The 12,841-nt window shown below is 46.1% G+C and overlaps 1 protein-coding gene across 1 annotated transcript in view; it reads right to left on the reverse strand.

Moving 5' to 3' along the window:
* The window catches only part of LOC144720188 (procollagen-lysine,2-oxoglutarate 5-dioxygenase 1-like), a 47,485-nt gene that overhangs the window by 18,206 nt on the left and 16,438 nt on the right, over window positions 1–12,841 (reverse strand). The window contains exons 2-7 of the mRNA XM_078596685.1: window positions 9,826–9,917; window positions 8,633–8,772; window positions 6,963–7,126; window positions 6,322–6,428; window positions 3,647–3,710; window positions 1,297–1,394 (exon numbers count right to left, since the gene is read on the reverse strand). Coding sequence (XP_078452811.1) covers window positions 1,297–1,394; window positions 3,647–3,710; window positions 6,322–6,428; window positions 6,963–7,126; window positions 8,633–8,772; window positions 9,826–9,917 — 665 coding nt within the window. The remainder of the gene's footprint in view (window positions 1–1,296; window positions 1,395–3,646; window positions 3,711–6,321; window positions 6,429–6,962; window positions 7,127–8,632; window positions 8,773–9,825; window positions 9,918–12,841) is intronic.

The raw sequence follows: 12,841 nt of genomic DNA on the forward strand, positions 1-12,841 counted from the left end.
TTCCTTCACTTGTGATGAACCACAGCACCAATTATACGGGAATGACTGCTTCATGAAATCCATCACCAGTGGTGAAACTGGAGCACAACGAGAACGATGCAACAACTTGTGCCAAAGTTGTGAGCACCTCAATGATCTTCAGCTTTGACCATTAATGTCCAAGGCTCAGGCAGATTGCTTAACGAGTCGCATAGACAGCGGATCACACACTGTGCTATGAACCCGGCGACCAAAGTTCAATTCTAAAAGATAACAGCCGCGGATTTCAGTATTGCCTGAACCAGCCTTGGTGGCGAGATGTTAACTACCTCGCCTGGTATGCAGGTCATGGGTTCGATCTCCACCCTGACACCGGTATATTTGAAGTTTGTATGTCCTCTCCCCGTGCTAATGTGAATTTTTCTTCGGGTCCTCCGGTTTTTCCTTCCACATTTAGAATCAACATGTGTTGAGTATTTGGCTGATATAATTTACCACGTGATAAGCCACTTCGTTGAACTATCATTTGTGATAGCCAGGTCGCTTTTGAAAAAGAACTGTATAGCTCAGTGGGCCTTACCTGGTAAATTTTTATTTACATATATATATAGTTTTACCAACACGCAATGATGATTGTGGTGAAGTGCGGTAAAACATCCCCCATGACCAACGGAGTGGGGAGGCCTTCATATAACCAGAGAATAAATGTACACCATCATAAGACTGCTACATTTCAACATCATTTCCGAAACACAAACTCTTGTTGTACGAATGTGACTATTAATAACTCGTTAGCCTATGGCAGCATCTGTGAATTCAAGTTTTGCTGCCTACTGCATTTACTTGTCTATGCTTTCATTTCCTTAAATCAAAAGGGATGGTCATGGTTGAAGCACTTCTACGTCCCATTTACACCCCAACCCCTTCTCTATAGGCTCCATCCCTTTCCATGTAGACCCCACCCCCTTCAATATCGACCACGCCACTTCTCCTTAGGCTCCACCCCCTTCTCTTTAGACCCCACCTCCTTATATTTAGGCACCACCCCTTCACTTTAGGTTCCACCTTCCCCTCTTTAGGCCCCAGCCCCTCCTCTTTAAGCCCCTCCCCATTGGACCTCTCTCCTTTAGGCCCCGATTCCTCTACCCAAAGTGCCTGTGACCCACCACTACCACGAATGCTGAGGCAGCGCTCTTAACTCTGCTCGGATGCAGCACTGCAGAGCGTTGGGGGTGAGGTAGGTGGTGGGGGCTGGGGGCAGTGGGGGGTGAGGCAGTGGGGGGGGGGGTACCGGCTCTGCGGGGAGAGGTGGGTCACCTTGGTGGGGCCGTTGCCGTGCAGCACCACGGGGAGGGTGTCGTAGGCAGTGTTGCGCACGCGCACCCGCTCCTTCTCGAACTTGATCACCACCTCGTCTATCGGCGCGCACACGCGAGAGCATACACTTAGGAACCACGCCATTCCGCCCTCGCCCCGTGCGTTTACATAGTTCAGAAGAATCCGAATATTTATTTTTCTGAAGGAATCCGATGAGCTATAACGCTATTTTCCACAGATGGTGGTGGCGGCACTGGTGATGGTGATGGTGGTGGTGGAGGTGGTGGCAGTGATGGTCATGGTGGTTGCTGAGCAGAGGTCCAAAGGCCCAAAAGGTCAAGCAGTGTCTTAGTTGCAATAGGTAAGAATGTAACCCGTTCATGGCATTGAGCAAGGTTATTAGTTTAAGAACTTGAGAAAAGAGATGATAAGATGGAATTCTACTGTGGTTCAGGGCGAGGGAAGAGCAGAAAGAGAAGTATTATGATCTGCGGTGTGGAGAGTGTATGAATGTGCGAGTGGGTGAGTGATCGGTTGATTGAGTTGGTGGGTGGTTAAGTGAGTGATTAGTTGAGTAGGTGAGTGGGGCGTTGTGCCCTGCAGTGTGTGGGCTGAACGCAGTTGTAGATGAGATGGATGTCAGTGCCTGGTAGGCCGAGTCCTCAACATGGGTGAAAGGATTCAGCGAGTGAAGTTCATGGGAACAGTAGCCATGGTAGTTGCAACAGAAGAGTTATAAGGAGGCGACTGACCGCCGGTGAGCGAGTGACAGCAGTGAATCAGTGAGCACGGGAGCATCAATCACCCCGATTGCTCTGTTGCATTCTACAACTGCATCATCTTTGCCGACGTATGTGACGACCTGGGCTGAACAGGACGAGAGCTATCACCGAGTATCCCAAGCGCAGGCCGCGTCTGGCAGAAGAAGGTGCATGGGGGGGGGGGGGGGAGGCCCTGTGCAAGCATGGCCGTGGCACCCTAGGGGAGTCCTGGCGGAGCCCTAGCGAAGCCCTGGCAGTAACCTGGTGGCGCCCCAGTGCGGCCCAAGCAGAGCCCCAGCGGAGCGTCACGGTACGTTTAGGGGGACTACCCCGCGTCCGCCGCAACACTGCCTGGAGATTGGCATAAAGGAAAGTGGAATTATGAAATTAAATTAACGCATAAATTCCAAACCGTGGGATTGTGCATTTACGGAGTTGGACAAAAACCGCCCAGTATACGACCACAGAGTTTGGGCAATTGTTGGGTGGCTGACGCCGGTTCTGGCTGCCTTCCTCTGCTTGTGTGGTTTCTCACGCCTCCGTGCAAAAACTGGCCCGTTACAAATTCTACAGAGTTTTGAGAAGGAATTTGCGTGTATTATGCTGCTGCCACTGTATATAAATTAAAACGTTCAAACATTACTAATAAGCACATGAACTAAGTTGTTCCCAATTGTAATTCATAAAATTATAAATTAAAACCCTTTCCCAGCAGGGCAAATATTCAATATCACCTCTTTATAAGCCATTCATAAAATTACTTCCTGTCCAAACAACAATTCTGAAACTTTGTTGTTACACAGTGATCAGTGAAATAGCCTCTGAACGTAATCCTATACTAATTAAGAACGCTGTCGCTGCTGTGGAATGCAAGGCAACGTTTTGCAATTATCATACGTAGCCGACTTACGACGCTTCGAGACATTTGGTTAGCACCACATAAATTTACGTTGTTGTTGTCTGTACAGGGAGTTCAAGTTTAAATTAGATTTTGTGTAACGAGGTGCAAACTCAAGAGACCGGGATGAGACTCGTGTGCAAGAGTGACCTTGTTCACCAAAATTACAGAAGGAATAACGTAAAAGCAAAGTAGGGCAACGGAGTCAATAGAATGAGAGCGATGTGTTATCCACAAAGCAGAATGGACACGGGAATGTGATAACTCGCAAGTGCGCGTATAAAACAGCAACTCTACTGCTGGCGCACAGGGAACAGTGTATACGACACACGCCAAGTCAGCACACAGCACCCATGAATGCTACTCAACTATGGGCATGCATTTACCAGTCTCTGGAATAACAGGCACAGCTGTTCCTCACGAAGCACTGTATTCAAAGGGCTCTTTGTTGCTTTAACAGCAGCGTCAAACAGTCTCAGGCAAGCAAGCACATATTTTCTGACCTCCACACTCAGCCAGGTTATTGGCGAGTTGTCCGTTCGAGAACAGTTAACCCCCCCCCCCCTGCACAGGGGTTTAAAGTTGTAAATCGGTGAGTGCTGGATCATCAAGCAAATGTGTGAAACAGTGTTCACACATTTTATTTCAAGCACTGTTTAAGAATCCGGCTGCTCCAATTACCATCCCTTACCGAGGGCGCCATTCAAATTTTGGAAAATCCGACACCGATGGTCAAGCGTGATGTTGATCTGGCCCTGAAAAATCAGAAGGAAAAAAAACACACATGAGTACGATAAAATTACCTTTGCTTAAGTGGACGCATTCACAAGAACGGTATGCTGAGGATTGTCTGCTTTCTGTACAGCAAGAATTTACCCGGGGCTCCCGCTGCTCTGGTGTGGGTGCCACTTGAGTATAGAAAAAACACTTCCACTTTATAAAAAAAATGAGAACAGGGGTTTCACCCTTTCTGGCCATAAGATAATGTTAAGATGCTCAAACACCAAATACAGACTTTTTGCAGGGAATCAAGTACTGCATTAACCACACATAATATTCTTTGGGTCTTTTGGTAAAGTCAAGTAGATAGGTTCAAAAAATATAACAAAACACTACGACATTTTGATCACAACACAAGCAGTCGTCATGAGGAAAAGGGGGTTAGCTTCTAAAGGGAAACTGTTAATAAAGGTTTAAAAATGGGCGTAGCCCAAATGTCAGCAGCATGGGTGGGGCAGCTAATGTTAATGTAAATGATGGGTAGCGACCGCGATGGCGGTGGGTTTCCACCCATTAAAGGGCTGCCAGGTAAAAATTAGCATGTTAATATAAGATCGGTGAACAGCATGTTTGAATGCATGTTCCCCACATAATATTTGTGGGGAACATGCAAACAAACATGCTCTGATAATATTTGCATTGTCCTTGAAACTGATTGGCCTACACCAGAGGCAGCCTTCTTTATGGCCTAGTCTTACCAGTGTCAGACCAAAAGGCGAACAGTAGAAAGACAATGCACTTGAAAGCATTTCTAGCTCGGAGTGAACAGCTCTATCATGGTATACCTTTTTTTGCCAGTATCAAAGTATGAAAAATAATAATAGGTGTGTATTATTATTGTTGCACTATGTCAAGACCTTCTTTTCAGGAGGGTCCTGCAAAGTGTTTGCAGTTGGGCAGCGATGTTCTTATCTTACCTTAAAGGAATGTATATAGCACCATAAGCAAGGCGCTTTACGAAGAATTGATAACGGTGCAACATATGAAGGTGATGGTGGAAATGTGAATGAAATAGATGAGAGAATGCAATGGGGGCAAATATGTTGTGCGTGAATTTGGTGAAATTGATGACCGTAAATGATGAATGAATGAAATGAGTGAATGGGGAATGAGTGATAGCCATATAATGAGAATATGAAGAGGGAACAGTAACTGTGGTGGTGGTTATGAGGGGGAGATTAAGGGGTTGTCGTGGGGTGAGCTAGGGAACAATAAGTGAGTTTTGAGTGAAGAGCGGAAACTAGTGAGCAAAGGTGACCGCTTAATGTGGAGGGGGAAGTTTGTTCTTGCTGCTGCTGCGTGAACTCAATTGAGTGATTTTGCATTGAACTTTTCAGTGCTGAGATGTGTGGCCAATACGAGTTACACTCTACCGTGGTCCCTCGGTTAACGATATTAATTGGATGAACAAAAACCATCGTTGATTGTAATGCTCGTTAATCGAATATAGGAAATGTGCGTAAAAAGCTTGATTTGTTCCAAGATGACGGAAGTTGACCATTTTCACCATAAAACATAGTTTCTCATATTTAAACAGGCAATTTTAATAAATAAACGTTATAAGAACATATTCAAGCATTAATATGAATCGAAACATGGATAATTAATGAAAAAATTGTAGACTATAAAGGTGCATAAAGCATAAAATAAAAAAAATCTTACCTTTATTTTCTGCTAAATTTGCACAATAATTGTTTTCCTCACTTTCTTGTCTTTCTTCACATTTATTTTGGGGACCACTGTTATTAATCTTATTTAACTTAAGTAAAAGAAAACACTGGAAACAGAGAACTGATTCCATAAGCAACGAACATCAAACATTGAAAAGCTAGCAGCCAGTTTCTCTCAAAACGCTCATAGAAGGGCATCACTGATTGGTTGAGGTTTGCAGAGTCCACTTCGGAGCACTCCGATCAGCCGAAATTGGTGGCTGCGTAATATCGTAAACATATCATTCATTGAAAATGTAGCGTTAATATAAACAATGGAACCCTATTGGAGGCGGATCGTTAATTTAAATATCCTCAATTGATGGCATCGTAAACCAAGAGACTACCGTATGCATTTGAAATTGTGGGATGAAACCCGGAGAACCCAGACAAAAAAAACCCATGCAGAACAGCAGGGAGAACACAAAAACCCCACGCAGAAAAGGGTCCCAGTCGGGAATCAACCCGCAGGCCCTCATTGCTGTGAGGGTACAAGTGATATCGCTACACCACACCTGACGCTCAAAGGTGAAACATTTTTGGAGACGAGATGCAACAGTCAACACATTAATTCTCAGAATGGACTGAAACACCCGTGCATTACTAAATGCGTTTCCCCCAGACAGTGGTTCACTGGGGTCCACTGGCGACATGAGCGTACTCGGGACGTCTGCGCACTGCCTAATCGCTCGATTCCAATGACTAGATGTCACGCGTCGCTCGGCCACACTTTTCAGAAACTAGACAAGGGCAGCACACAACTTTACTCAACTATTTGCTGCAGACAAACCCAGCCCATGTAAGCACCCGCATCATCATAGCAAGTAATTTTAACATTCATCATAAAATGTTGGCATTTGGAAGGTGTTAAGCTTACCCTTTTTTTGAGGAATACATTGGTATAGAAGAGCTGGTCGTCCTCGTCGTCACCTCCTTTCCACTCGTTAACCATCGTGTGGATCTCCTTAGCAAAGCCAATAAACCCTTCGTGGGCGAGACGGAAGAGAACATCTGCTGTCAGCTGCTGTCTGTGAACTGTGGCATCATCAAGACGTCTAAAGACACCGAGTGACCCCAGCCAGGTCACAAGAGAATCTGCGGTGAGCAGCACCGCTGCTCTAAATATACAGAGCACGGAGCTTCATATCCAAAGTGTTGGCAAGGCATTCGAACCACTGTGGTGCCACTCTTCCTATAGGACTATAAACTTTTTTTTTATTATTTTTAAATGTATGAGTATAACCAGACACTCGCTGTCATCGCTCGCATTCAAGCCATATAACACTTTTAGACATAAAGGCAAGTAAGCAGTTAGTATGTGAACTTGATTGGTGGTGTTTGAGGGCGAGTGATGGTGTATGAGGGTGAACGATAGTGAGATTGTGTATGTAGGGTGAATGACGGTGAGATGGTTAGTGATGGTGAATAATGGTGAGGTTGTGTATGTAGGGTGTGTGAAGGTGAGATGGTGTGTGTTTTTGGGTGAGTGATGGTGAGTGATGCGGCTGGCTCGGATACCTCCGGAGTTGAGGTAGGGCTTGCCGTCCCTCACTGCCGGGTAGGCCGAAGCAAGGCTCTCATCGGGCCACAGGAAGGCCTCGGCCCCGAACACCACGCGGCTCCCCGACAGATAGAACTTCCTGAGTAGCTCCTCCGGCCCACTTGCAAAAATGACGTCGTAGCTGGGGGCAAGGCAGGAACACACAAGGTGCATCACACGGATCTCCTGGGAGCCAACACGACTGTAGGATGCAGCAATCTGTGTACACACGAGATACTGGAATGCAGTGGCAACCCTCAACCACATTTCTATTTATTTCAAATTGGTTCTATTTTTATTGTTAAAGTTCTAATTCCTGACCCTACCTCATAGAGTAATGTTTTATTTTTTATTCGTGATTAAATTACACTTGTTTCCAACAGAAAAACCTCGCCGAGTCTCTCACCTTACCGAAAAACCCTCACCGAGTGTCAAGATTCGTTTTCAGGAAGGTCCAGCCAAGTGTTCGCAGTAGGGGTGGATGCTGCTGCTACGTGGGTGAGCAGTAGTGTAGCGGTTAGCGCGCTGCACTACGAACCCCGGTGACCCGAGTTCGATTCCCACTCACGGCCAACACCGGTGACAAATATTTAAATCGGTCCTGGGCCTCCCCTAGGTCGACTCAGCCTCAAATAAGCACCTGGTGCAGTGTGTCAGCATCACTACTGGGGAGACAAAGACGGTCGGGCGTGGTGTTGGCCACCAACCCCCTCGTGTATCGTTCCGGTCCTCATAGGTGCTCGCTAACAGCACTTGCCCCAACAATCTCTTAAGACTATACGGGGGTCTTTTTCTTTGTGTACAATCTAAAATTAATAATGTGCAGGTAATTTTTCTTCATTGGGATGTTTGGCCAATACCAATTACATTTTTATTTAAACATAGTCTCAAGACATTTCTCTTCAGACATATAGGTAGACTGCATTGCTTCCGATTGTTTACTCCCCAGGTTTGAAAAGCACCTGCACCATTGCTGCCGTCCACCTCTTTATAACTCATCGCTTTGATTCATCCCAGTCTGCCTTCAAAAATTGGCAAATGCTTCGGATGAGAAGATGACTTCAGCTCTGCTCAGATGAAGGGCTCAGGGAGCTTCGGGCTCAGTCGCCCTGGCTCTCGATGAAAACCGGCAACAACCCTCCCCCAACGCTTTGTGGTCCGACAGGACGGTGCATCATCACGGCACTCGGATATCATGACAAGCCGACACATCAGAAACCCTGCACGCATCCGTGATCGTGAAATTTACTTTTCGGCTATCCGGATTATGCTGCCGAGACAGTGAATGTCAAAATTGGTCGAGAGATTTGCTTGCATGAAACTAATCCTGCTGATAAACTTCACTCGCCGTGTGACTGACGGGCCATGTAAACCAAAAATATTTTCATTTTTTACGTAAAGGAATTGATATGAGGCGTATTGTCTGTTTATCTATTTTGTTGCCTGTAAAAGACGCACGCAAGAATACCTGGGCGCATACACACATGCCGCGATAAAACGCGAGCGAGCTCAGGCAAACATTATTTTATCCAAACTGCATCTGGCGTAAGCATCGCAAAGTAGGTGATGGCAAGAAACCACCAGCGACGCAATGATGTTGATGGTGGCTGCTGTGGCCAGCGATACCAAGCGCTAAAAAGCCCGTTACCTGTCCACGAACATAAGCAGCAGCGAGTCGAGCCGCTCCTCCAGGCTCTCCATGTAGCGACGCAGCAGCCGCACCTTCTGCCCGCCCCCCACGGAGCGCGCCACGTCCCCACCGGTCCAATCCTCGCCCAGCCCCAGCACCTGCCCTCCCCCCACACGCACAGCCAAGCCCAAGCCCGCACTCCGGCGGCGTCCGTTGGGGAAACGGAACGGAACATTCTCCGCAACCGAGGCTTCCGTTCGCGTCCAAGGAGGATCGCCCCCCCACCGCCCTGTTCTTGGCGTTGATCATTTTGAGTTTAAGTATTTGAACTTTAAAATGTTTAAGCCCGTACATTACGCGTTTTTTGACGTCGAGTAAAATCCGGATGATTTTGGACTGTGTGACGACGTTTGTATGTATGGATATGTATATATATGTCGAAAAATAAAGACAAAGATCCCCTGTATAGTCTTACCATACTGTTGGGGCAAGTGCTGTTAGCAAGCACCTATGAAAGCTGGCACAGCACATGAGGGGGTGGGGTGGCCAACATCCACTCCCGACCGCCTTTGTCTCCCCAGTAGCGATGCTTACACACCGCACCAGGTACTAATTTGAGGCGGAGTTGACCTACGGGAGACCCAGGACTGGTTCAAATAATTGTCACTGGTGTTGGCCGTGCGTGGGAATCGAACTCAGGTTGCCGGGATTGTAGTGTAGCGCGCTAACCGCTCCGCATATATATACATACATCCGTCACCACACAAAGTACAAAATGATCCGGATTGTACTCAACGTTCGAAACTTTGTCAAGAATGTACAACCCCCAGCACGTGGCTTTCAGTGCGTGCATGCGCAGCGGGTGGACACGTATTCTGTAGCTGCGTGTGGCTCCGTGTAGGCCTTTCGCTCGTGTTTTCTCCGTCTCTCTTTAACTCAGTTCTTGTCTCTTGCTTGCTGAATTGCAAGCCCATTTTACTAACCGTTACACCACGGCAACTCCCTTAAGTTTGTCAGTGTTGTTTGATATTCTAGACATTGCTATACGCGGGACAAACTGGTCACCGGATATTTTCTGGGTTTTTTTCATGCGGTTACTGGACCAGTTGGGAAGGCTCATACTTCCTCGCATCACCCATCACACAAATATTTCCCTTGCTTTTTTACAAAATTGCCTTGTGCGCTCTCGTCAGAGCAAGCGACACGCATACCTTGACGGTGTAGTTGAAGTAGTTTGCATTTAGCATAAATCTGTTAAATCCATCAGTAGCTTTTGTGGCCACAGTTACAACCACGAGATTATCTGGTGGGGAAAAAAAACACAAGCAAAGGAAAAATCAATGAGGTCCATTGACAGTCTGAAAAACCAATTGCGCTACTTTAAATTTGTTCTCATCTTGTTTTTATAAAGTCATTTAAAAATATGAAACAATAATTGCCAGATGCTATGTCCCCTAGCAGTATAAATGGGTACACCACAGTTAGCTGATTGGCAGGTCGCATCTGGTCAGCATGGAATCGACCAGCGGTCAGCAACCAAAATAACAAGAAGACTTTTTTTTATTCTGCAATGTAATGCGAATACGAGAGGGTGGTCCTTAATAGATATAGTCCTTAAAGAGCCGCATTTCTACTCCAGAGCTGTGGTTTGCCAACCTCTGAAATAAACCAATAACTTCCATAAGAGTTTTTTTTGGGGTTAGATCGCTTAAATATATATAAATGTGTTGTTAAAACCCGCTACCACTTGACACAGCTAACTAGTAAGGGTTGTCACAAACAGAACCTATGCGACTTCACCGAAAGAACCAAAGAGTATAGAACATGTCAATTCGTCACTACTACAGCACACCGGTGTGTTGGTGAGCCAAGCCACAACATTTACAATCTATACTTTTACAATCTATGATTTATAATCTAAGTTAATGTACTTGTTGTACTTGTGGCTTGGCTCTCCAACACACCGGTGTGCTGTACTAGTGACGAATTGACATGTTCTGTTTACGTAACAACCCTTAGTAGTTGGCTGTGTCAGGTGGTGGCGGGTTTTAACGACACATTTATATATTTACGCGATCTAACCCAAAAAAACTCTATTATGGACGATATTGGTCGCGAAAGCCTACGTGTTAAACTAACCAATAACTTATTTGGGCTCCCTCTAGTGAAGTCTTCCACCAGCACTAGCACGAGCAGGCAAATGCAGGGCTGCCCTTTTTGGCTCCCAAAGATCAAATCACACGGAAAACACCCGATCTCATCCGATCACAGAGCACTCAGCAGGTTTGTGCCTGACGACCGCTTGTGTTCTATCACTATCCGATTAGCGGGGTCGGCTACGTACGGTGCGACAAGAAGTTCAACATACACTACTGAACACACATACGAGCCACGTGGCCGGGGCCGGTGAGCTGTGCACGCTCCATCGTAAGTCGGCCGCGCGTTGTGCCGTTTAAGCCCCTGGTAAAAACGAGCTCCGTGAAGCTCTTTACTCCGCAGCCTCCGTCACGGAGGCCGTTGCCGTGTCAGGAACTCAAAACCATGCGGTCATGCGTGTGGGCCACCCTGACTGCATCTACGTTAACGGTAATGAATGCCACGACCTACGGGGGGGGGAGAAGCCTGGCGTGCCTCATCTCATTAGGCCAACTTTTTTTGTTTCCATATTCGAGTGCACGTGTAATCTGTCACGTAAGCACTTGGTTTGGTTGACCCCTCTGTCCACACTCTTATGTTGCGTCTGTAAATCAAGGATTGCTTTTAAAGAACAAAGAATGCCCTCAGATTTTGGGCTGGATGCCTTGAGTGAGTTATGCAGGCATTGCTGAAATATTTGGGTCAAGACAGTGTAAAAAAGAAAAACTTTTAACAAATTCTGGTTAAACAGATACTAATGAGACTTGAGACAGCACTGATGCCCTTGGATTTTTTCTACCTCATCAGTGTACTACAATGGACAAACTAAGCAATATATTAACAGCAGAAACCTCAACAGTACTTTGGCACTATATAGAGAGGAATAGAGGGAACATTCAAGAAAAGTGTCAGGTTTGTGGGTTTATATTACGCTTCAGTATAGGTGTGGTTATATATCGACTGTAGGAACGTGACGATAAACCACATTTTAAGCGAGGAATGTGACGAATTGGCATCCAGATTTAAATTCAGATTCGGCATTTGCTTAGGATTTGCCGACCTCTGCATCTGTACACTCAATCAGAGGCCACGTTTTGCACGGGCGTGTACCTGCTGGCGGAGCGGCGCGCACGTGGGTGCCACGTGGCAGCACCGCCGGGCCAAATTATGTCGTCCCTATGGGATATATATGGGCTGTGGATCAAAACCCTGTGTGAAGAGAGGGCTCGGGAATGCACCCCAGGTGGAGAGCAGGTTGCAGTGCTTTCTGAAAACTGCACTTAAATATCAAAAGCAACTCTGCCGAGTGATCAGCCACTGGTACTCTGCTGAGTTGCTTTTGGATCGCAAACAACGGACACTGACAAGAGAAAACATAAAACATAAGCACATAAAATTCGTGATCTGATCCCATCTGTGAAGGACAAGATTCCTGACATGCAAAATCCCGGCATCTATAAACTAAGCTGTATCTGCGGCAGCAGTTACATTGGGGAAACTAAGCGACATGTCTCGGACCGTGATCGTGAGCATAAGGCAGATTTGAAACACAGGAGGACCAATACTTCTGCAGTGGCTGATCATTAATTTAATGCGGCTGGCTCACGAAATTGATTTCTTGAAGACGATGGTACTTTTCAAGTCTACTGTCTTTCAACAAAGATTTATTCATGAAGCCATCTATATATACAGACACAGACACAATTTCAACCGAGAGGATGGTTATAAACTCAGCAATCATTGGAAAGATGTCATCAACGACTTTGGGTCAAGACTTCATTTGTGTTTTCTTGTCAACCTCCACCGTCAGCAGTGTGAGTGTGTGGAGCAAGGTGCAATTATTGCCTGGCGGCTCTTTGATTGGTAGAGACCCACTGCCGGTTAGTTGTTTTCTCCTACATTAACATTAGCTGCACTGCCCACGCTGCTGTCACACTTAGTCTACGCCCATCTCTAAACATTTATAAACTGTTTGCCTTTAGAGGCTAACCCCCCTTTTCCTGATGACGACTGCTTGTGTTGCGATCGAAACGTTGTGGGTTTTTTAATTCACATCATTTTTATGATTTTTTTTCTATCTACGTGACTTTA

The sequence above is a fragment of the Lampetra planeri genome, chromosome 8, assembly GCF_965212315.1.
Source record: "Lampetra planeri chromosome 8, kcLamPlan1.2.h2, whole genome shotgun sequence".
Lineage (NCBI taxonomy): Eukaryota > Metazoa > Chordata > Hyperoartia > Petromyzontiformes > Petromyzontidae > Lampetra > Lampetra planeri.